The sequence below is a fragment of the Chlorocebus sabaeus genome, chromosome 20 (assembly GCF_047675955.1).
Source record: "Chlorocebus sabaeus isolate Y175 chromosome 20, mChlSab1.0.hap1, whole genome shotgun sequence".
In the NCBI taxonomy this organism is placed as follows: Eukaryota; Metazoa; Chordata; class Mammalia; order Primates; family Cercopithecidae; genus Chlorocebus; species Chlorocebus sabaeus.
In genome coordinates, this window is record NC_132923.1 from 4,250,496 (window position 1) to 4,276,668 (window position 26,173).

The following is a 26,173-nucleotide window of genomic DNA, read 5'->3' on the forward strand; positions in this document are numbered from 1 at the left end:
GGCAAAAAGGCGCAGGTTCTGTTCTTCAAACAACACCTGCATAAACTATGGAGGGAAATACAACTTTTTGAAGCTAACTAAAGATTACAACAATGAAAACAAACAAACAAAAAAATCAAAATAGAGAATCCTTAAATATAGGAAACTTCTCTTCCAGGATGTGTATGTGGTGGCTGCAGGTATCTGCCGCTGGGTCAGAATGCAGCTTGGGGCTTGGGTGAGAAACAACTGTAAAAAATAATGATTTAATTCCTTTTGCTTTTCCTCCAAGTTTCCTGCCCCTTCACCACAGGTTCAAGCTTCTGGACCCTCAGTGCAGGTGACTACAAGGGTCATATCACTGCTGAGCAAAAGGTAATCTGGAATAAGAATTGATGTACATAGCATGAACTGACTTTTCCCCCTCTTGTATTGTATTCTTCTGGGGTAGATGCTACCTACCATCTGAGCTTATGGCATAGAAAAGGAGAAAATCACTCCCACATTCCAATTGTTTAAATGCTATTAGGAAAGGTAAAGGGAGCTAGGAGAGCTCATAAATGGAGAACCAGAGAGAACCAAAAATGGGAGGATCTCATCTAATCTGAACTGTGGGTGCCAGTGAGGACTTGCTCTAGGAAGGGATTTAGGCTAGGGCCTGTGGAGAGTTGAGTTAGAGAAGAGACTGGAGAAAGTGATCCCAGCAAAAGAAGCAATCTATATGTCAAAGCTTCTGATTTGGAAAAGACCATGGATAGTTTAAAATAAAACCTGGAATGTGGTCATGAACAAAGTGAAAGGATGAAAGGTAACTGGAATAAAGATAATGAACATATTCTTGTATTCATCTTCCTCCATCTGGCTACTTCCCCACAATCTCTCTCCAAACCTAGATCAACAAAAGACAGTAATCCTCTTGAGTCAGGAAGCACTTCATGAATGCATACCTTGTAAACATCAAAAGACACAGAGACTAGTAAGGTCTCAATGAATATACTTAATTAATAGTGAGAAACTTAATCACATAAATTTTATTTGATAAAATTACTCTTTCTCTATGTTGCTTTAGATGTTTTGATCATCACTTTGCTAGAAAGATTCTTTAAAATTCACAATTGCAGATGCAGAATTCTGCTGTTTTGTAGTCTGCATCAGCCAGCTAGAATCCTTCAAAGTTCTCAAATGTATTTAGAAATATGCAAGAACTTACCTTAGCATTACCAAGTAAGTGATTTTTAAAAAAATACTCTTTACCGAGGGCAAGGAAGTATAACTTCCTTTATTTTCACTATTTTTAAATCTTTTAAAAAATTTATTAATACTAGTTTAATTTCCATAGTTCTATCACTTCTGTCATTCAGTTATGTAATATAGAAAATGCACTCTGTTAGAAAGGCGAATGAAAGGATTCTACTTCTGGAGAGTGGTTTACTTATTAGAACACACTCTGATCACCACTGGTCACCACGTTTGTTATCAGAAGGTTTGCAAAGTGTGTGCTATGCAACCATTGTGCAGCCAATAAATAAATTACTGACATGGCATATATAAATTCCTCATCTATAGCCATATATAATCATTAATTTTTCAAGTTTTGGGTTTACATAAGACTGGATACGAATAATGACTCTTAACTTTCTTTGAAGGCTTGAGGAAGATTTTTAACCTTTGTGTACCTCTATTTTCTTCTCTGTGAATTGGGGCAGAATTAGCCTCCTCCTAATGGTTATGAAGAGAGAATGAGATAATGTACATCAGGAACAACACGTGAGAACCAACATCTAGTTAAGCGCTCAAAAAGTAGAAACAGAATTATTAAAGTCATTGTTGCTCCATGTTCTAGGCTGAATTTGTAGGTTTTCTCTGGTCCACAGATATAACCTGAGCGATGCTGACCCTGTTAAGGAAAATCTCAGATCAAGGAAGTATGGAGAACACATTATGAAGTAAGTCTCTGTTCACATCTATGAAATTAGTAATTTAATCTCATTAACAGGAAACCCTGTGAAAGCAAAGAATGGGAGGACTCATCAGTTCCAGTATCTTGTATCAGTGAGAACTTGCCAGAGGAAAAAAATTTAAGTTGGCACGTAAAATTTGAGGAGATTCCCACCAGTGATGATATAGGAGAAATAGATACCCATCAAGAAAATAGCATGTGTCAAAATATGTAATGGGGGTAGGAACTTGGAACTATGAAAGTAAAATCAGAAATATTACTAATAAGCAAAGAGGAAATGGGTAAAAGGAACTGGAATGTAGGATCTGAACACATTCTTGTCTTCATCTCTGCTTGCCTGGCCATTCTCTCTTACCCTCTCTACAATGGGAGTAATACAAGATAATAATCCTCTTAAAGTTAGAAATCACTATATAAATGAATGCCTTTTAGATAGTAAAGATTATGATGTCGTGCTATCTCACTGTACGAATTCAACAAATGATTGAGTGGCATAATTTCATACCAAGATTGTAGACAGAGATTACAGCAGTAGCTCTTCCAACAGCCTAATGATCCCTGTAAATTATGATAGGGAGAAATGAGGTATGGGACTCAGGAAATTGTACCTTGATGAAGAAACTGCTGGATGGAGTTGTTGGCGGCATCTGAGGAGTCTGAAGATGGCTCTCAGGGAAGGTTTTGCTGGCCTCTGAAGGATTTGGAAGCTGACTCTGCTCCTGGGGTGGCTTCATGCTCTTGGGGTCATTGTTTTTTGGGTTTGGTTTTTTCTTTACCTGAAAGTATTCATTTTTTGTTTAATGGTTTTCAATATTAGAAGAAGCACAACATCTTTTCATTTGTGAGAATACCATCTTTTATTAGATACTAATAGGTCTCATTACTTCCAAACATGGTCTCTCTCTAATGTATCCCTCCAGGCAATTGTCAGAATTTTTTTTGCTGAAATGTGAAACGATCAAGCATTCTTCTTCCTAAAATCTTTCAATATTTACTTACTGATATTTTTACATTGGAGACTCCATTTCTGTCTTTATGACAAAAGCCAGCTTGTTGGAGGGCTGCTTTTTACCTGTCTTGCATCATTTTCCTATACCTCTACATATACCAATGTTATACAGAACTCACTATGCTGTTTCACACTTTAACATTTGCATGTGATGTCTTCTCTCCCTAGAAATCTTTCCAATGCTCGTCTTTATCTTGCTTCGAGCAATAGGACCTATTGCATGTTGATTTTCCATAACGTACAAGGCAATGGAATAAGAAATGTATATCCATTATCTCATTTAATTTTTAAACCAATCTTATGAGAAATATTTAAGCTATTTTCCCAATATCAGGAAACTAATGTGCCAGATGTGGACCAAGTCTATCCTACTGCAAAGCCCTTGCTTTTGACCACGGCATTATATTGGTTCCCCACCCTCCTAATTTCTTCAAATATTTTATTATTTACCATGGGTTTTATATCCTTTTGAAACCTATTAGGAACATCATTCTCTTAATATATCTTAATAGATTTTTCTATTTAAATGTGAGGATATTCAAAATGGCATCTTTGAAGGAAATGGATTGCTGCTGCAGGCTCCAGGAGACAGCCAAAAAACTATGAGTGCCCAAAGTGTGGAAGTGTGAAAGGGGATCATCCAACCCTGAACATACATCCTCAGTGAGGAACCTGAAGGTCTAGATCATGAGAGAAGGATCTGACCTTACCCGGAGCTGAGGTGAATTTAGAGAGCTGAGCAAAATTCAGGGATACAGGAAGTAGCAGGAAGAGCCCTGTGGGCTCTCTCAGTTCCCAGGGAAGTCATTTCTGACTTTGTCTCACAAAGGTCCTTCAGGAGGGCTGCCAGTGGAATTGGGGAAAGACCACAGGGAGAAGAAAACTTCCAGCTGAAGTTTTGATGGAACAGTTTCCTGGACAGAACCCAGGGGAGGGGGTGAACTGGGAGTGCAGACACCAGCGCAGAAGCCACGGCAGGCAGGGAGGCTTGAAACCTCCCTGTGTTGGTTGTCCTCCAGCCAGGAGGTGGAGCTTTTAAGAGAGCATCACCTGCAATAATACAAGGAGGATATAAGCTTGCCCCAGGGTCACTTGGATAAGATTTGAGTTTCTTAGGTGGTGGGTGGGGCCACAGAGCTCCTAAGAGATTATGTCCTTTGTCTTCTGGCTACCAGGGCAGGTAGAAAGCCCTGCTTGCTTTCTCGGCGGGGAGGTTGGTAGCAGATTCTCAGCTCTGCTCACCTGCTGTCTGGAGATAAATTCAGTGCTGTTGGTGGGGGCACGGGAGGAGTGAGATCGGCCTTTCAGGCTGTGTGGGAACTGGATGAGGCCTGTAACTGCCAGCTTTCCAGCACTTGCATGGCAACCTGCATGACACAGCAGAGGCAGCCATAATCCCCTTGGGAACATAAATCCATTGGCCTGAGAATCACACCCCATCCCCTACAGCAGGCACAGCCATCCCTGTCCAAGGGGAATCTGAACCTGCCCGCACCTGGTGGTCTTTCTCTACCTGCCCTGGTAGCCAGAAGACAAAGGACAGAATCTCTTGGGAGCTCTGAGGCCCCACCCACCACCTGAGAAACTCAAATCTTATCCAAGTGACCCTAGGGCAAGCTTGTATCCTCCCTATACCATTGCAGCTGATGCTCTCTTAACACCTCCACCTCCTGGCTGGAGGGCAACCAACACAAAACTATCCCAATAAACAAAATTAAAGCCAAGGACCCTCACAGAGTCCACTTCACTGCCTTGCCACCTCCACTGGAGCAGGTACTGATATCCATGGCTGAGAGACCTGAAGACGAACCACATCACAGGACTCTTTGCAGACACTACCCAGTACCAGCCTGGAGCCTGGAGTACAGTAGATCTGCTGGGTGGCTAGATCCAGAAGAGAAATAACAATCACTGTAGTTCAGCTCTCAGGAAGCCCCATCCTTTGGGGAAGGGGGAGAGCACTACATCAAGGGAGCACCCTGTGGGACAAAAAAAATCCTAACAGCAGCCCTTGAGTCCCAGATGTTTCCTCTGATACAGTATACTCAAATGAGAAGGAAGCAGAAAAACAATTCTGGTATGACAAAACAATGTTCTTTAGCACTCCCAAAAGATTATACTAGTTCACCAGCAATGGATCCAACCCAAGAAGAAATCTCTGAATTGCCAGAAAAGAATTCAGAAGGTTGATTATTAAACTACCCAAGCAGGCACCAGAAAAAGGTGTACCAACTTAAATAAATTTAAAAATTGTTACAGGACATGGATGGAAAAATATCCAAACAAATAGATAGCGTAAAAAAACAAAAAGAAAAAATCACAGCTTCTGGAAATAAAGAACGCACTTGGAGAAATCCAAAAGACACTGGAAAATCTTAGCAATATAATCAAACTAGTAGAATAAAGAACTTCAGAGTTTGAAGACAAGGTTTGTGAATTAACCTAATCTGACAAAGATGAAGAAAAATGAATTAAAAATGAACAAAGTTGCTGGACACAATGGCTCACGCCTGTAATCCCAGCACTTTGGGAGACTGAGGCAGGTGGATCTGAGGTCAGGAGTTCGAGACCAGCCTGGCTAACATAGTGAAACCCCGTCTCTACTAAAAATACAAAAAATTAGCTGGGCATGGTGGCAGGCACCTGTAATCCCAGCTACTACGGAGGCTGAGGCAGGAGAATTGCTTGAACCTGGGAGGTGGAGGTTGCAGTGATTCGAGATCGCCCCATTACACTCCAGCCTGGGCAACAAGAGTGAAAGTCTGTCTCAAAAAAAAAAAAAAATATATGAAAAAGCCTCCAAGAAGTTTGGGATTCTGTTAAACAACCAAACCTAAGAATAACTGGTGTTCCCGAGGAAGAAGAGAAATCTAAAAGTTTGAAAAACATATTTGAGGGATTAATTGAGGAAAACTTCCCTGACTTTCCTGGAGATCTAGACATCCAAATACAAGAAGCTCAAAGAACACCCAGGGAATACATTGCCAAAAGATCATCACCTAGGCACATAATCACCAGGCATTCTAAAGTCAAGATGAGGAAAAGAATCTTAAGAGCTGTGAAGCAAAGTATCAGGTAATTTATAAAGGAACCTATCAGATTAAAAGCAGATTTCTCAACAGAAACCCTACAAACTAGGAAGGTTTGGAGTACTATCTTTAGCCTTTTAAACAAAACAATTATCAGCCAAGAATATGTATCTAGTGAAACTAAGCTTCATAAATGAAGGAAAGATCAAGTCTTTTTCAGACAAACAAATGCTGAATTAGCCACTACCAAGACAGCACTACAAGAACTGCTGAAAAGAGCTCTAAATCTTGAAATGAATCCTTAAAATACACCAAAAAAGAACATAAAACATCTAAAGCATAAATGTTGTAGGACTTATAAAACAACCACACACTATTAAAAAAGTAAGATACTCAGGCAGCAAATGGCATGATGAATAGAATAGAATAGAATAGTACCTCACATCTCAATACTAACACTGAATGTAAATGGTCAAAATGCTCCTCTTAAAACGTACAGAATGGCAAAATGAGTAAGAATTCACCAACTAAGTACTGTCTTCAAGAGACTCACCTAACACATAAGGCCTCACATAAACATAAAGTAAAGGGGTAGGAAAAGATACTCTATGCAAAAGGACACCAAAAGGGAGCAGGAGTAGCTATTCTTACATCAAACAAAACAAACTTTAAAGCAATAGCAATTAAGAAAGACAAAGAGGGACATTATATAATGCTAAAAGAACTAGTCCCACAGGAAAATGTCACAATCCTAACACTGGAGCTCCCAAATTTATAAAACAATTACTACTAAACCTAAGAAATAAGATAGATGGCAACACAATAATACTGGTTGACTTCAATACTCCACTGAAAGTACTAGACAAGTCATCAAGACAGAAAGTCAACAAACAAAAATTTTTGGACTTAAACTATACCCTACAACAAATGGATTTAACAGATGTTTACAGAACATTCTACCCAACAACTGCAGAATATACATTCTTTTCATCAGCACATGGAATATTCTCCAAGATAGGCCATATAATAGGCCACAAAACAAGTCTCAAAAATTAAAAAAAATCAAGTACTCTCTCAGACTACAGTGGAATAAAATTGGAACTCAACTCTAAAAGGAACCTTAAAACCATGCAAATACACAGAAATTAAATAACCTGCTCCCGTATGATCATTGAGTCAATAATGAATCAAAATGGAAACTAAAAAATTCTTTGAAATGAACGATAATAGAGACACAACCTATAAAACCTCTGAGATACAACAAAGGTGATGCTAAGAAGAAAGTTCATAGCATTAAATGCCTACATCAAAAAGCCTGAAAGAGTACAAATAGATAATCTAGAGTCACATCTCAAGGAACCAGAGAAACAAGAACAAACCAAACCAGAAAGCAGCAGTAGAAAAGAAATAACAAAGATCAAAGCAGAACTAAATGAAATTCTGACAGACAAACAAAGAACAACACAAAAGATAAATGAAACATAAAGCTGATTCTTTGAAAAAGTAAATAAAATTGATAGGCCGTTAGTGAAATTAACCAAGAAAAGAAGAGAGAAGATCAAAATAAGTTCAATTTAAAACAAAATGAGAAATATTACAACTGATATCACACAAATACAAAAGATCATTCAAGGGTACTATGAACATCTTTATGTGCATAAAGTAGAAAACCTAGAGGAGATGGATAAATTCCTGAAAATATACAACCCTCCTAGGTTAAACCAGGAAGATATAGAAACTCTGAATGAAGCAATAATAAGCAGTGAGATTGAAATGGTAATAAAAAATAATTTCCAATAAATAAAAGCCCAGGACCAGATGGATTCACAGCTAAATTCTATCAGACATTCAAAGAAGAATTGGTACCAATCCTATTGACATTATTTCACAAGATAGAGAAAGAGAGAATCCTCCCTAAATCATTCTATGAAGCCAGTATCACCCTAATACCAAAACCAGGAAGGGACATAATGACAACAACAAAAAAACTACATACCAATATCCTTGATGAACATAGATGCAAAAATCTTTAACAAAATACTAGCTAAGAGAATCCAACAGCATGTCAAGATAGTCCACCACGATCGAGTCGGTTTCATACCAGGGACGCAGGGATGGTTTAACACACACAAGTGAATAAATGTGATACACCACACAAATAAAATTAAAAACAAAAATCACCTGATCATCTAAGTAGACACACATAAAAAAAGCATTTGACAAAATCCAGCATCACTTTATGATTAAAACCCTCAGCAATATTGGCATAGAAGTGATACACCTTAAGGTAATAAAAGCCATCTATGACAAACTCACAGCCAACATTATACTGAACAGGGAAAAATGAAAGCATTCCCCCTGGAATGCACTGGAACAAGACAAGGATGACTACTCTCACCACTTCTATTCAACATAGTACTGGAAGTCCTATCCAGAGCATCAGACAAAAGAAACAAATAAAGGATATCCAAATCGGTACAGAGGAAGTCAAACCGTCACTGTTTGCTGATGATATGATTATATGCCTGGGAAACCCTAAAGACTCATTCAAAAAGCTCCTAGAACTGGTAAACGAATTCAGCAAAGTTTCAAGCAAAGTTTCAGGATACAAAATTAAAGTATGAAAATCAGTAGCTCTGCTATACACCACCAGCAACCGAGCTAAGAATGAAATCAAGAACTCAACCACTTTCACAATAGCTGCAAATAATAAAATAAAATAAAATAACAAAACAAAACACTTAGGAATATACCTAACCAAGGAAGTGAAAGACCTCTCAAAGAAAACTACAAACACTGCTGAAAGAAATCATAGACAACACAAACAAATGGAACACATCCTATGCTCGGAGATGGGTAGAATCAATATTGTGAAAATGACCATACTGGCCGGGAATGGTGGCTCACGCCTCTAATTCCAGCACTTTGGGAGACTGAGCCAGGTGGATCACCTGAGGTCAGGAGTTTGAGACCAGCCTGGCCAACATGGTGAAACCCCGTCTCTACTAAAGATACAGAAATTAGCTGGGCGTGGTGGCAAGCACCTGTAATCCCAGCTACTCAAGAGGCTGAGGCAGGAGAATCACTTGAACCCAGAAGACAGAGGTTGCAGTGAGCCGAGATCGCGCCATTGCACTCCAGCCTGGGGGACAAGAGCGAGACTTCGTTAAAAACAAAACAAAACAAAACAAAAAAACAAAAGAAGAAAACAGGACACATTTTCCTGATGTTTTTAAAATAGATTTATTGAGGCATAACTGGCATGTAACACAGTGCATACATTGGAAGTATAAAATCTGATAAATTTTGGCATATACATACACCTGATGAAGTGCAATCTACAAATACAATGCAATTTCCATCCAAATACCACCATCATTCTTCACAGAACTAGAAAAAAAAAATCCTAAAATTCATATGGAACCAAAAAACAGCCCACATAGCCAAAGCAAAACTAAGGAAAAAGAACAAAAGGAAGAAATCAGGAAGAATCCTATTATCTGACTTCAAACTATACTATAAGGCCATAGTCACCAAAACAGCATGGTTCTGGGTATAAAAATAGGCATATAGACCAATGGAACAGAATAGAGAACCCAGAAATAAACCCAAATATTTATAGCCAACTGATCTTTGACAAAGAAAACAAAAACATAAAGTGGGGAAAGGACATCCTATTCAACAAATGGTGCTGGGATAATTGGCAAGCTACAGGTAGAAGAATGAAACTGGATCCTCATCTCTCACCTTATACAAAAATCAACTCAAGATGGATCAAGAACTTAAATCTAAGACCAGAAACCATAAAGATTCTAGAAGAAACATCGTAAAAACCCTTCTAGACATTCGCTTAGGCAAAGACTTCACAACTAAGAACCCAAAAGCAAATGCAACAAAAACAAAGATGAATAGATGGGACTTAATTCAGCTAAAAAGCTTCTGCACAGCAAGAGAAACAATCAGTAAACAGGCAACCCACAGAGTGGGAGAAAATATTCACAATCTATGTATCTGACAAAGGATTAGTGTCCAGAATCTATGAAGAACTCAAACAAATCAGTAAGAAAAAAACAAATATAAAAAATTAAAATGAGTCTATAAAAGTTTTACTTTATAGTCAGACATTAAAATTGAATAAATGACGTCTACAAGATTTTATTAAAATTAAATTTAACATTAATAGCACATTACTATAAAGGTAAAATTTAACTTATTTAGTATAAAAGTACACAAAAAATAGTCAAATATAAAATGGTGTTTATTTTTTTTAAGTCCCAAGGATGGCCGGGTAAGTCACAACGCCCCTCATCCCCAAGGCCATAGCACGCAGGGGTGGTGAAGGCCACAAGAAGGCCAAGACCTCAAGAGGGGGCAGGGCCGCAGCAATCTTTGGGCAGCCCTGAGCAAGGATGGAGCGGAAGGTGTCACCATGGGGCTTCAAGCCCTGGGATATGCAACAAAAATTATATACTTATTTTCCACTTTCTTTTCCCTCAGAACTAAAAGGCTTTTAGCACAGGTACTACCCCTAGAATTTCCAGTACACCAGCACCAGCCTGAAAACCATGTTCTTATTAAAAGATAAAAAAAAAAAAGAAAAAAAAAACAAACTCGAGCCATCCTGGGAAAGACCCTATCTTATGTTGTTAACCACTGAGACTGCCGTCTGCACAGCTGAGGAAGAACAGACCCATGATATTCGAGTCAAGAAAACATCTTCTTCGTTAGAATTATGGGTTACCGTACTAAGATTAAGCCCTACTAAGTTAAAGTTAAAGAAAGTTTCATTTAAATATATCTTTTATATTGATTTTTTCTTTTTAAAATTTGTTGTTAGCTCCTTTGTTATAAATGTAACTAAGTCTAACTCAACTTAGACCATTGCCTTTAATGCTTGTTTTGTCATACTTTGTGGAAATAAAAAAGATTTCCAGCTAGCCTTTCCACACAAATATTTATGTCCCAGTCCTCTAATTGACAGTTACCCATAGCACTCAACGTTGTGATCACCTGCAGCCAAGACACTGATTTTCTGCTCCTACAGCCTGGAAACCTTGTAATAAATGGGACTACATCCTTTAAACTACTCAAGAGCAAAGTTATACTTCCACAAAAAAGGTTTGTGCAGATCTAAAACCCTTCATCTACTTCACTAAAAGGGCTACCCCTTCTAACTGGCAACCTTATCAATGTAACCCTGTCCTTCTCTTTATCACCACCTCCACCTTAACTAACTCTAGACCTGCCGTTAGTCGCTTCTATGGTACGGGGATTAACATAAATGAAAAAGACCCCCTAGGTATTTTTTAAATAAGCGTGATTCCCCCATCTTCCCCTTCTTCAGTAGGCTCTGTTCTAGATCCCACAACGATTGCTCCTATATCTAATAATAAAACTAGGGTGTCTGTTGTAAAAATAAGAGATCTAAGACAGACTTTAGTCATCAAGACAATATATCAAGATGCAAATGCCTGGCTGGAATGAATTAAATATTCTGTTTGCACTTTAAACAAAAATGATTATTACGCCTGTATGCATGGAAGGCCAGAGGTTCAGATTATCCCCTTTCTACTCGGATGGTCTCCTCATCGACCAGAAATGGACTGTATGGTGGCTGTCTTGCAAAATCCCACGGCTTAGGCTAATCCATCATGCCGAGCTCTCTATCTGCTATTTCCTGAAATTCAACACCCTGGGGGTCCATTCCCAAGGGCAGTCTGGCTTCCACCTCTGAATGCCAGGTTTATTAGTTGCCTCTCATGGCAAGAAGAAAATCTGGTGTTCCTTAGAAGCATAAAAGGATGCAAGGAGCTCAAGCCTTTCCAAGAGCTTGTCCATCAGTCCACACTTAGCCATCCCCAAGCAAATGTATGGTGGTATTATAGAGGACCTTTACTAGACACTCTGCCAAATAATTGGAGCAGTACTTATGCTCTAATCAATTGGCTATCCCCTTCACCCTGGTATTTCACCAGTCTAAAATAAAAAAAGGAAAAACAAGACACGGCAGGCCAAAGGAAACTCCTCATGAGTCCTTTAATCCTTAGGTTTACATAATGCTATTAAGGTCCTATGAGAAGTGCCAAATAAGTGTAAAGCACAAAATCAAATAGCTGCAGAATCTAAATCCACGTTGTTCTGGTAAGTAACTATAAATTTTTTTAAAAAGTAGACTAAATAAACTGTATCTATTATGATCAGCAACGATTCATAAATTACACTGAGGACGCCATCAAAGAGAAAGCTAAGCAATTAGGACCTACCAGCCAGATGGCCTAGAAAAATAAAATAGCTTTAAATATAATATTACCAAAATAAGAAGATATTTGGGTCATAATTAAAACTCAATGTTATACCTTTGTTCCTAAAAATACTGCCCCGATAAAACTATAACAAAAGTGTTACAAGGATTAACGGCCCTATCCAATAAACTTGCCAACAATTCTAAAATAAATAACCCTTTTTCTAAAATCATAAAACATTGGTTCAGTGGCTAAAAAAATTTTTAACTTCAATTCTCACCTTGTTCGCTCTTGTTATTGGTGTACTTATTCTTGTAGGGTGTTATATTATTCACTGCCTTCGAAACTTTACACAAAAACTTATCTCTGCTACTCTTACAGAGGCAGCTCCTAACTCTCCTCCACCCTATTCTGAAAAATGACTTCTCTTAAAAGGACAAACAAAACAATTAAGTCAAAACATATTAAACAAGTTTAAAGAAGAATTATGAAATAAAAAGAGGGGAAATTATAAAAAAAGTAGAGGTTCCTCCTCAAAAACTTTCCTCCCCATCTAATTAGAAATAAATAATAACTTCTCTTAAAGGCAAAATGTATTCAAAGACCTGTGCTAACATTCTTAAATATCTACTAGCTGTAATTAAAAAATCAATGTACTTTATGTTCTTAGCTCCCACAATTTAGCCTAAATATTTGACCTAACATGCTTATACTGATCCAAACAAGCATTAGGTCATAGCCTGTTCCTCTTCCTTATTTAAAGGCGTTTTTACCTTTCTCAACATTCCACAAGTTACTTCCACCTTCCTTTGTTCTCCTCTGCCTTTGCCTCTTTTAAAAAGTTCTAAGTTGCTAGCCAGTTGGGACAAATACAGAATGTGAAGTCCCGTTCTAGCCAATGGAAACTGAACGCCGCAGTAGGGTGGATGCCTCAGGTTATAAATGACCTTGTCTCCTTTGTTTGGTATACTCTTGTGGCAAAACTGTACCCTTTCTACAAAAACTATAAAAATGGCCTTGTTGAAAAAATTAAATTTATATTCAAATACTATTTCTTTATGGCACCGGGGAACAAGCATTTCAAGTACAAACAATCCCATCAAAAAGTGGACTAAGGACGTGAATATTCAATTCTCAAAAGAATATATGTAAATAGCCAACAAGGTAAAGAAAAACGCTCAACATCACTAATGATCAGGGAAATGCAAATCAAAACCACAAAATGATGCCACATTACTCCTGCAAGAATGACCATAATCAAAAAAATTGTTAAAATAGACGCTGGCATGGATGTGGCGAAAAGGGAACACTTCTACACTGCTGGTGGGAATGTAGACTAGTAAAACCACTGTAGTAAACAGTGTACAGATTCCTTAAAGAACTGAAAAGCTGGCCGGGCGCGATGGCTCAAGCCTGTAATCCCAGCACTTTGGGAGGCCGAGACGGGCGGATCAAGCGGTCAGGAGATCGGGACCATCCTGGCTAACACGGTGAAACTCCCCGTCTCTACTAAAAAATACAAAAAACTAGCCGGGCGGGGTGGTGGGCGCCTGTAGTAGTCCCAGTTACTACGGAGGCTGAGGCAGAAGAATGGCCTAAACCCGGGAGGCGGAGCTTGCAGTGAGCCAAGATCGCGCCACTACACTCCAGCCTGGGCGACAGAGCGAGACTCCATCTCAAAAAACAAAACAAAACAAAAAAAAAAACAACTGAAAAGCAGATCTGCCATTTGATCCAGCAATCCCACTACTGGGTATCTACTCAGAGGAAAAGAAGTCATTATACAAAAAAAGATCATTGCATATGCATGTTTACAGCAGCACAATTCACAATTGCAAAAATATGGAACCAGTCCAAATGCCCATCAGTAAACAAATGGATAAAGAAATGGGGTATGTATACACCATGTATACTATTGTATACTATTATACAATATACTAATGTATACTATTACTCATCCACAAAAAGGAACAAACTAATGGCATTCACAGCAACCATGGAATTGGAGACCATTATTCTAAGTGAAGTAAGTCAGGAATGGAAAACCACACATTGTATGTTCTCACTCATAAGTGGGAGGTAAGCTATGAGAACACAAAGGCATAAGAATGATACAGTGGATTTTGGGGACTCAAGGGAAAGAGTGGGAGGGGGTGGGGGATAAAACACTACACATTGGGTACAGTGTACACTGCTTGGACGATGGGTGTATCAAAATGTCACAAATCACCACTAAAGAACTTATTCCTATAACGAAGCACCACCTGTTTCTCAAAAACCTACTGAAATAAATAATTAAAAACATTCAAAATGGCAACAGTGTAAAATCATGTACTGTAAGGAAACTTAACAGGTTAATATTTGAATTCAAATTAACAAATTAGAGAGCCTCCTTTGTATACAACTTTGTCAGTGGGACATAATTTTGATCACTGCAAATAATTTTAATTTTCAGACTAGGTATTTTTATAGATCACTAAATACACACATATGTGTATTTTAATGTTACAAACTAGAAAGTATCTCACACACACACACACATACACACACACGACGTTTTCGAATTCACAAATGGAGAACATGTAATTTTAAATCCCAACCCTACAATCACTTAAAAGTTTATATAAAATTCAGAGTTTAATTTCTTCAATAAAGTTCAGCTTTTCTTTCTTTTTAAAAATGTATCCTTCCTATCATATCATTCCATCCAGAAAAAAAAAATTTAAAAAAGTAAATGTGAGTACAAGGAGAACATCTGTTTTCTCATGCCTCCTGCTGAACTCTGTAAAAAAACCTACAAATTTGTTTTTACCAAAACTTACAGCAAATCATTTCCACTTTGGAAAACTAATATTTGCCTATTTAATTCTTACCTGGATAAAACTATGCATTTCTGAAATCAGTTTTGACATCTGGTTCTTTTTTCTAAGTCGAAAGCAGTAAAGTTGGAGCTTATCTCCTTCTTCACAGGGGATATTGTGACATTGTCCTGTCCCCACTACATCCATTTTTCCTCTGTCATCCTGAATTTCATAGATTGTGGTCTTCTGATTTACTGTTTTCTGTAACAGAAAATTAATATTCTGTTCCTGAGAATGTAATTAATAACAACCACATATGGACTTTAGTCCCTTGTAAGAGAGTTAAACAAGATGCAGGACAGCAACTCCTAGTACAGATATGCATATATCTTAGGCCAGATCTTTGCAGAGAGCCCTCCCTCAGTATCCTTTTTGTTTAAGTCTTTCCTATCTGAGGTATTTCTATGAGAGTTCTAGAACAATGAGTTTTCTTCCAAATTTCTACTGCTTTCACCTCCAGGGCAGCTATGCTTCCCATAGCACCTTGATACCGAGGAAGCTGAAATCTCTGATAGCCTTTTTAGGTCCCTGGCCCTATGCAAAAAGAATGGATATCTGCTACAACTATTTATTCAGTGAATGATGAGGAATCTGTAAGAAAAAGCAAGCTTTTAGTAACTCTCTAATTACTTTTTCTACCTTCTGCATTTATTGAGTCTCTTTCAATATTTGTACCCCCTCCTGAAACCAAGTCCTTGAGCTCAAACATTCCAGCTTTTCACTATTACTCATCATTCTAGAATTGGGTTTATAAGAATCATCTTTTTAAGAGTGTGTACATAGGCCGGGCGCAGTGGCTCACGCCTGTAATCCCAGCACTTTGGGAGGCCGAGGCAGGCAGATCACAGGGTCAGGAGACCGAGACCATCCTGGCTAACATGGTGAAACCTCGTCTCTACTAAAAATACAAAAAATTAGCCAGGCGTAGTGGCACACACCTATAGTCCCAGCTACTCAGGAGGCTGAGGCAGGAGAATCGCTTGAATCCAGGAGGCAAAGGTTGCAGTGAGCCGAGATCGCGCCACTGCACTACAACCTGGGCGACAGAGCGAGACTCCGTCTCAAAAAATGAACAAACAAAAAGAGTGTGTACAGAAAGTAATGCAGGTTAAATGGCTTGTTCTAGGAAACAAATATAATGGATAGTGAATATTGATCAGATAAGAAATTGCTTGAATCAATAGCAGAGGATAGATGCTTTTTTGGGGGGTTGAATGTCTCATGCTAACTAGTTTCATGAATTTGGACTGGAACATATCAGGACAAGCACTCTGTGCTCTATTTTTTTGGTTACTTATATATAAATGACAAATTTAGATTACCTGATTTTCCAAGTATCATCCAAATTCATATTTCCCAATTGTTCCATTTCTTTATGACGAATTAGTTTCATTTGGTCAGAACATTGTCCTACCTACTTTCTGCATTTGTTTTCCAGCCATGAGTAGTCAATTTATTTCTTATTCTGACTGTCACAACCAGAACTCAAGCCTCAGAGGACAATACTTCATTCAAAATAAAAACAATGTGATTTTTACAACAGTAGAAATAACAACCAAAGGGATAAACTTAGTGTTACATGTGTGTGGATGTAGACCTCACACTGTCCTTGATCACTTAGCATAGATAATAACAACTGATAAAGTCTTAAGGTTTCTCAGTGAACATTACTGTAAAGACTAAAGTTTAATGTTCTGGAATGGAGAACATGGGAAAGAAACATTAACAGGTTCCCTAATCCCAGTCTTATCTTCAGAGAAGTTTTTATCCACCTGCCATTAGTCTTCAGAGTCCTGGATTCCAATATCCAGTTTATAGGCAAAGCTTCATCTCACACATCAAGGCTTTTAATTTCAGGTGTTGGTGGAAAAATGAAACAAAAAAATGTTGAGGACTTACCTTATGTAGCATAAATATCCCATATACAATATTTCCTGAAGCTTGTTTGTGAAGAACATCAGTCTTCAGAGTTTCCTTTGCTCTGTTGATGATTTTATTTGGAACCTCAAACATTTGGTTAGGACCAGCTTCGGATACAGAAGATTCTTCGTTGACCTCTAGGAGACTATCATATTCCAAATAATCTGATATGACGATGATTTTCTTTCCATTGAATTTCTCCTTCAAGTTGGTGTTTAAAACCTTCACATGGAAGAACTGTGTCTGCGTAGCCACTGTAGCATGAAACATTGTTTTTTTCTCCATTTCTGGGGTCTCGTATTCAAATGGCTTCGTTGTACTCAGTACCTTCACTATCACTGGGCCCTTTTGGAGAATATTTTTTCTGGGAGTTACTGGACATTTGGTCACTGTTTTCGGGTTCTGTGTATGATAGCACAGGAGAACAAAGAAAAATGTCTGATTGAGAAATATAGAACTGCTATTCAGTGAACTCAGTATAACATAGGGCCCCAAAACTTGCACGGATGTTTAGAGCTGGAGTCAGGATAGACAGGGATTGCTAGCCAGGGCAGAAGATACCTTAAACTGGTATAATAGCAAGAGGAAGTAATAGAGGAGACCATAGAGTGAAAAGATGACCTTTCTCTAAACAGAATCATCCTTAAGAAATAAAGCATAAGAACAACATAAGACCAGTGGATACTGAAAGCCAGTGTCATGAAGTAACTTAAAATAAATTTCAGGGCCAGGCACGGTGGCTCATACCTATAATCCCAGCACTTTGGAAGGCCGAGCCGGGTGGATCACCTAAGTTCAGGAGTTCGAGACCAGCCTGGCCAAAATGGTGAAACCGTGGCTCTACTAAAAGTACAAAAATTAGCCAGGTGTGGTGGCAGGCGCTTGTAATCCCAGCAACCCGGGAGGTGGAGGCTGCAGGGAGCCGAGATCGTGCTACAGCACTTCAGCCTGGGTGACAGAGCGAGACTCTGTCTCAACAACAACAACAGTAAATAGATAAATAATAAATTTTAGAATGAAATAATTTCTTATACTATTTCTCTTACCAGCTTAAAGTGCCAGAGCCTAAAAATAGACAAAGTTAAATGACACTTAAAATGAAAAATGGTGCCCACCACAAACTACAGACATGAAGAATGATCAGTTATCACCAGTGTAGACAGGGCAATTTTAAGAGCACATCTCGTAGTGTTTCCACCCAAGATTCAGTTAGCTTACAGCGGGTGAGAACACATGTGCGATCAACCCCTCAGAATGCCGTCATCTCAGTAGGCTCAGACTGGAGACGCTCTGCGGAGTGTCATTCCCACTACCATCGCCTTTCTCAGTGTCAGGGCTCTAGCAGGTAGCACGCTAACAGAAACCTGGGGCTCAGAGTGGGTTTTCTTTAACGTATTTTCTCTTTAACATCTCAGTCTCCTTGAATTGCAATAGAACACTTTTAATGCAGGGGGTTTGTTTATAAGAAAAAGTGCTGAAGGTATAGATAACCTCATTCACAAACTAACAGGTGCTGGAGAGGTCTGACATGGAATACAGTAGACAGCGAGCCCACAGCTGACAGTTCTGTACTCCACAGCTCTCTCTCCCTTCCCCAAACAACACAGAAGAGAAAACTTCCTGCAGTCAGAGATAATGTCAAGTTCATCAAGTATCCCTGTGGAAGCAAAAGATCAAAATGTAGTGTTTTCTCAATACGTACATTTGATTAACTAGCAAATTATCAATGCAATTTTTAAGTAACAGATGAAATCAGTCCTTTACTTTGGCTTGAAAAAAACAAAGCGAAACGGGACCAGGAAGAGTGTACCTCAGCTGAGGAAGTGTTGGGTGGAGCTGATGATGAGGTCTTGGGAGGTGGGGAACGGCCCACGGCTGCGGACAAGTCGGCTCCTGCAGGACAGGGAGGCTGAGTCTGCTCCTCGGACATCTTACTCCCTTTTGTTCCAGCCTCTTTCTTTGGTTTTTTTCTTTTCTGCAAGTGGTTTGATTTTTCTGTTATTCATTTTCAGTGCCAACTGAAGTAGAGCACATTTTCGTTATTGGATAGTAGTTTTATTATTCCTAAGAAGATGTTTCTTAGAAACTTGAGAGCTTGCTGCCCATCTCTGGTCAGTTGTAAGAGGTGGGCATAGATGGTTTCATTAAACGAAGAAAGTGGAGAATGTTATACATATTATTTCTCTAATTATTTCTGTTATGGGATGTGCTGACTTGGGATTAGAAAAACTAGGTTTTTATACACATGGATGAAGTATTTACTTACCTGACTGTCATGTTGACACTCCACTCTACTAGAATGAAGGTATCACATTTATGTTATATATATTTACATTATGTTTACTCATGTATTTGGCTCATTGCTTTGATCATCAAAAAGATGTTAAGTTATCATACAATATGGTAAATCTGAAACTTGATGGGAAGCATGAAGAAATAACTGCCTACTGGAGAAGTTGAGTGGAAGAGCCGTAGCAGAGCTTCCTCTGCGGGACTTGAAGCCTGCTCCTCTCCCTGAAGCTTACCTGAGCTCCAGGAGTTGCCTCTGCTCCTTCAGTGTTGACAGTGCCGCTTGTGGAGGGTGCAGGTGAAGCAGGATCGACTTCCTTCTTCCTCTTTCTTGATGGGGCTAGTTGTTTTACTGGAATAGATTCAATTTTATTCACAACCAATGCAGAAAAAAAGAAGACATATAAACGATCTCCGACAGCTGAAGCAGTTTCAATACAATTTGCTCTCAGTTCCTGCTTGAGGGTTCAGCTGTGCTTCAGTCTACCTCTACTGCATTAGCCCAGCCTGGCCTCAAGGAGGCCAGTAGTCACAAGACAGGCACAGGCACTGACTCATGCTCCTCAGCACTTTCCTCACTCCTCCCCTGTGCACTGAGCACATGCTCATGCTTCCTGTTCTCTGAACTCCATGTGCTTCAGTCAACCCTTTCACAGTGTGGTTCTCCTATCATTTCCTTTTAAAAACAAATGTTTTCATGACACAGACTGATAGGTCACATTCCCCAGGTAAGCTATTTAAATTATAGAAACCAGCCAAAGGTTTCCATGAGGTAGGATATACTGATTTTGAACTTGGACTTTTTAAAATCCTTTTTTTTTTAACTTGATATAACAAGAGGGGAGATCAGACTTCTGAGAGACAGGCTCACATTTAAGTACTGCATTTTTTTGAATTATAAAGGGTTAAAGAGTCTCAATAGAACAGATACATTAATTGACTAGATGTACATATTTTGAATTTAAACAACAATTTTTATGATTTTATTATTATATGAGCTTTCTAATGTACTGGAAGTCTCAGTCCCCCTTCAACTCCCTCTCACTATTCTTTCACTGATCCCAAATAGACACTCTGAAATCCATCAATCCACAACAGTAATGGAATGCCCTAAGTTGTCAACTTGTTGGCCTCTGAAGTACCCACATTGTCTCAGCAGTTGAGTCACAAATTGGGGAAAACACATCTCAAGTATGGCCGAGGTGGGGGTCTAATCAAGGTTGGGGAGGGTTTGGGGATGGTTGCAGGGAGTAGGTGTTCCCTCTTCCCAATTACCTTTTAACTTTTCTTTTCTAAGAGTTTCAGCCAGGTCTTCAAGTGTTGGTATATCTTTGAAAATTTGTATTAGTTTGCCCAAACCAGCATCACCTCGGAACTTTTCTTCCATCAAGTCGGCAATCTGAATTTTGTCATACTCTTCTTTCATTTTTACATTAAGTTTTAAATCCTTGCTCAGTAAAGACTTAACCATTCTAAAATGATAATCATTGATGACCTCTAATCCTTTCAGTAGAACAATGTTCTTGTATTTTTTTTCCATCTTTACAGATATAAGTGAGCCTACAAGAGAAAATGGTATACAGTGTTAAACGTGTATAAGACAATTTAAAAGATGATGTAGGACTATGTGAGTCAGTGGCCCATATGAAAGAGTTGTTCATGAATATGTGTGATAAAGAGGGACTTAATGACCAAATGTTTTACTGTAGAAATTGAGTGAAGAACTGCTGTGTTACGAATGTCTAAGAAATTCTTCCCTTTGAATGAGAATAGTTGAGTTGGGTCCAGTTGTTAGAGGGAGGTCTGAGAACAAGCAATTGTCTCAGTGTTTAGTGTATGAGCTCTGCAGTGTCAAAGCCCTTGGTTCCTCTTCTTATCCTTTACTAGGGCTGGAGCCTATTCCCCAGATCCCGCCTGTTGTTTCTTAAATCTTCCCACACCCAGTATGACTGGAGTGGCCTAGGTGTAAATGGGCTGCAGCCTCCCACCTTATATGAATAACCTTCTGCTACAGCACTACAGTTTCATGCTGGGGCACCAACACTATTCTCCTTGACTCTTCCCTAGTTGGCTGTCATTAGCATCCTCCCTTCTTTGGTGCTAGACCATGGCTTCTGTTCTCTGTACCCATAAAACCATCACTTTGCTGAAAATCCGCATGCTTTCTAGTGCAGCTTCACAGTATTTATTCACTGAAATTATTTTATTGGTTGTTTTATTTTTCTTATTTCAGACTTGATTTGTCTAATTATTTCTTTTTGCACAACCAGTTTTCTCTCGATAGGCCACATTTATATTCCACTGAAATCCTTCAATATTTCTCCTTTTTCTTTCCAAAAATTCCTTGCTTCCTATACTCTCTCAGAAAATGTTGAAGAAGCTGCATCTTTTTTGCTCCTAGTACTTTTGTATTCCTTGTAGCTATGCTTCACAAAGATGCCAGACACCTTGTGTCTTCATGCCTCATGACTTTTCTAGTTCCTTCTTATTGCCTGGAAAGCCATTCCCACATTTCTTTCTTTGACTACTTCCCATACAACCTTAAGACTCAACTGAGGTTTTGTCTCCTGGTAGATTTTTCAGAGTCCCCTTACGGACAGAGTGTCACTCCTCTTGACCTCTTAACACCTGTATATTTCCATGATGACAATGCAAGATATGGATTCCAAAAATTTTTAATTAATGAATTTTTTTAAGTTTGGGAATGATGTCTTTGTGTATCTTTTGTAAAACCAAGATATTTAAATTTCAGGGGCTATTAATTGGGCCAGGCGTGGTGGCTCACACCTGTAATCCCAGCATGCTGGAAGGCCAAGGCGGTTGGATCAGGAGGCCCGGAGATCAAGAGCATCCTGGCTAACATCGTGAGACCTCATTTCCACTGAAAATACAAAAAATTAGCCAGGTGTGGTGGCACACGCCTGCAGTCCCAGCTACTCAGGAGGCTGAGGCAGGAAAATCGCTTGAACCCAAAAGATGGAGGTTGCAGTGAGTGGAGATCGTGCCACTGCCCTCCAGCCTGGGTGACAGAGCGAGATTCCATCAAAAAAAAAATTGCTTCGTTCTTATGAGAACAGGAGGATCCTTGGATTGAAAAGGTCCAGAGAATGAATCTATACAAAAACACTTTATAGTGAAACTGAAGAATATAATAAACAAAACTACTCTGTATAGATCACCTACAAAGATTCAAGAATCAAATTGAAAGTGAATCGCTATATCAAAACTGTCCGAAGCAGGACAATGGAATCGTTTTTATATAATACTGGTCCAAAGTTCCATATCAATTGCAAAACCAAAAAAAAAAAATTTTCAGTGGAAAGTTTTGACTTATTTTGTGAGCGCGCTAGAAACAGTAAGTTCCTCTTCAAACTTTCCTGTTCTTTCTTGTTCTATAAACAACCCTTCCCTGCTTTGCCACGCCCCAGACATGCCTTCCCGCCTAATTGTTAAGGCACAGTCTCTTCCTTCCTGCCTAATTAGCCCTGTACAATTTAAAGCAGTAGCCAATCTGGTCAGCTTAGACTGTGCGTTGTGAGTGACGCAGGCAGCACCCTTCTGTAGAAGCAAATATGCTGTGCTGAGAAATTTCCTGTTTAAGTGCTGGTTTTTCTTTGTGGCACCGAGCACATGTTTCTAAACAAGTGTGACAGCACAATTTATTTGCAAAATAAAACCAGATTTGGGATGACAGTAGGCTATGTATAATCTTTATTTCACTTAAATGTGAACATTCACATGTTTTGTTTTGCAGTATTAGTGTTTGATTTTGGAGTATTTATATCCCAGTGGAGTTTCCAGTAAGACAGTATTTAGAATATATACACTAAATAGCCTTTCTGAAGCCTCCAGATTCTTAATTTCAAAATATATCTAGCTCCACTGCACAGAAGAGGTGCTTTCATCTTGTCTTAAGGGAAAATATAATTTTACATTTAGAGTTTTAATTTAGGCACAATGATATTTAAATAGAAGAGTCTCAAAAATTATTTTGTGATACTCAGGGCCGCAGTCTTTTTGCAAGACAAAGACTCATGCCACAAGAAAACATCTATTGAAAATAATATTTAATAAGAAAACAATGAATAAAATTAAAAATGCTGCCAGCCAAAAGATAAGATGAGTGAAAAATAAACTTTTTTAGGTGCTCCTAATGCCTTAAAAAGAAAGCCCTGATCAAAGAGAAGAGAAACAGAAATTACAACAGCATGGTAAAGGGAGGGAAGAAAAAGAAGCATGACAATACACTAAAGCAATTGTCTTAGATAGTGAGATGATATAAATTTGTCATAAATTGAAGAAAAGATTGCAGATTGTTAATTACCAGCATTTACCTAAAAGGTCTGAGCTGTTAATTGACAACTTTCATCAAATTTAAGAAATCTGCATACATGTTCTTAACAAAAAGTGAAAAAAATTGTTAAAAATTATCTTGCAAAGAATAACTAAAGAAAGCCAGTTTATCTATGTTTGTGTAACTTTAAATACACCTTAAGCCCAAAAGTAACTTCAGATACCACATAATGATAAAAAGTTCAATTCCTAGGAAATTATAACAGTTTTAGTTATGAATTTATCTAATTTATCTAATGATATTATTTATTATTTTATAGTGCTTCGTGGTACTATAATTAGTATATATTTCTCTTCGTATACACACATGCAGAGACATCACTACACACACATATATTTATATGTATGTACTTGTTTGATACATGATTATATATACATATATTTGTGTGTGAATGTATATTATATGTACACATACATATGTGATTGTGAGAGCACTACAAGGAAAAAAAACAGTTTTTGTGTTTTTTTTGAGACAGTTATTTTTTCTTGCTCACTTGCCCAGGCTGGAGTGTAGCGGCACAATCTCGGCTCACTGCAACCTCTGCCTCCCGGTTCAAGCGATTCTACTGCCTCAGTCTCCTGAGTAGCTGGGATTACAGGCACACACGACCATACCCAGCTAATTTTTGTATTTTTAATAGAGATGGGGTTTCGCCAGGCTGGCTAGGCTGGTCTGGAACCTCTGACACCTCAAGTGATCAGCTCGCCTTAGTCTCCCAAAGTACTGGGATTGCAGGCCTGAACCTCTGTGCCCGGCCGAAAAAGCAAACTTTATAATAGGAGATTTCAGTTTATGTTTCAATTACTAAACGAACAAGGTAAAAAAATCTGTAATGATATAATAAATTTGAACAACGCAATTAATAAACTTAACATTTATCTAATAAAATTCTGAAATCAACATTTAAAAATCTCACATTCCATTTAAGCACACATGGAATATTGTACCAGGCTATAGAAAACATCTTTTAAAAATTTGAAAAGTAAGCAATAGTAACCTTTTCCTAATTGACTTCCCCTCCACTCCCCTATACCCTGCCACAAGGAAAAAAAAATCATTAACTTTCAGGAGGGCAGAGAGTAACTCCAAAATGACTGAAATTCTGCCCCTAGCACCCGCTGTAGAATGGAGCTAAAGTAAAAGATCAACATATTTATGAAAATATTAAGACACCATGTACCATGAATAACTGTGTTTGTGAAACTTAAAAAAATTTTCTACTCTATGTGTACATTTGTTCTCATGTTTTGTAAAATTGAGATGATGTCATATAATACACCTCTAAGTTCAGATGCGTTTTTTACTTAATATTCTTTCATGATACTTTTTTCACATCACTATCTTGAGAACCCACCACAGCTATGGAGTTTCCAATGCTTCTTCCAGCCAAAATAACCAAAGCCCTCTTCTAAGTACCAACTTATGCCAATACACACTCAGAGAATTAGTTTTAAAATCTGCAGTGGTCAAAATGCATTTTCTCTTGTTCAGTCCTCAGTTGTGGTGGAATAAAAGAATCCTGTTATCTTCCTAAGTAAATGAAGGATTCATATCAAGCAACTCGGCAACTTTTCTGAATACCCAGCCCTACTCCCATCGCCCCATGACCCTGAATAACGAATATTGATTGTCCCCTTGTGATTTTGGGGACTTCAAGGAAGGAACAAGATCATATTTACAAAATCAGCAACAGTACTCACCTCACTGGAAATTTTTTCAACACTAGTCCAGATTTTGAGATCTTCAGCAGTGCAGAAAACAATGTTTATTTTGTGTGAGGGGGGAGATAAATCAGTAAAGTTCCCAGAAACGGAACTGCAGGATGTTGTAATCTTCAGAAATGCCAAGAAAATGAAGTATGTGCAAAGATAACAAGAAAAAAAGGCCTTGGTTGAGTCAGTTAGCTGACTAGTGCTGGCTTGCTCCTATTCTGTTATTGCCCCAGAGAGAATGGAGTAGGAGCAATGTGGAGACTCCTCCCACCAGTGTTTTTAGCTTTCGTTTCTGTTAGTCAGAGAAAATGAACAGTTTCCTGCTGGCGAGGGCTAGAGGGTGTGGTGAGGAGAAGTGGGGGATGAGAAATTACTTTAATGGGTCCAGTGAACATTTTTCGGGTGATGTGTACACTAAAATCTCTGACTTCCCCAATATGCCATATGTCCGTGTAACGAAATTACACTTGTACCTCATAAATGTATATAAATACAAAAAAATAAGTTTTTCTGTTTCACAAAATTAAATAGCTGAAAGGAATTCCAACATTAGAACTTTCTTACCCAGCAGGCTTACATGTGGGTCATTAGAGACCTATGTTGTCTTAAATGATGCTCAAATATAAGAGAAGCAAGGTGGCTTCTTCTCCCTCCTTTCCTGTGCACAGAGTGGCGGTGGCAGGAGGAGATCTTGGTAGGAGCATCTATTGCTACCAATACTTTACTGCATCTCCTGGATGGGGAAGCATCTGCTATGAAATCTCTGTTTGTTTAAATACTACCTGAATTATTCATCCAATTGTTAATAACTGACAAAC

The 26,173-nt window shown here is 38.5% G+C and overlaps 1 protein-coding gene across 1 annotated transcript in view; it reads right to left on the reverse strand.

The window, feature by feature from the left end:
• Positions 1-25,601, reverse strand: part of IFI16 (interferon gamma inducible protein 16) — a 41,633-nt gene extending 16,032 nt beyond the window's left edge. Inside the window, exons 1-7 of the mRNA XM_007976589.3 lie at positions 25,344-25,601; positions 20,565-20,849; positions 19,526-19,641; positions 18,811-18,975; positions 16,980-17,402; positions 15,093-15,281; positions 2,548-2,715 (exon numbers count right to left, since the gene is read on the reverse strand). Coding sequence (XP_007974780.3) covers positions 2,548-2,715; positions 15,093-15,281; positions 16,980-17,402; positions 18,811-18,975; positions 19,526-19,641; positions 20,565-20,829 — 1,326 coding nt within the window. The 5' untranslated portion in view covers positions 20,830-20,849; positions 25,344-25,601. The remainder of the gene's footprint in view (positions 1-2,547; positions 2,716-15,092; positions 15,282-16,979; positions 17,403-18,810; positions 18,976-19,525; positions 19,642-20,564; positions 20,850-25,343) is intronic.
• Positions 25,602-26,173: the final 572 nt, after the last annotated feature.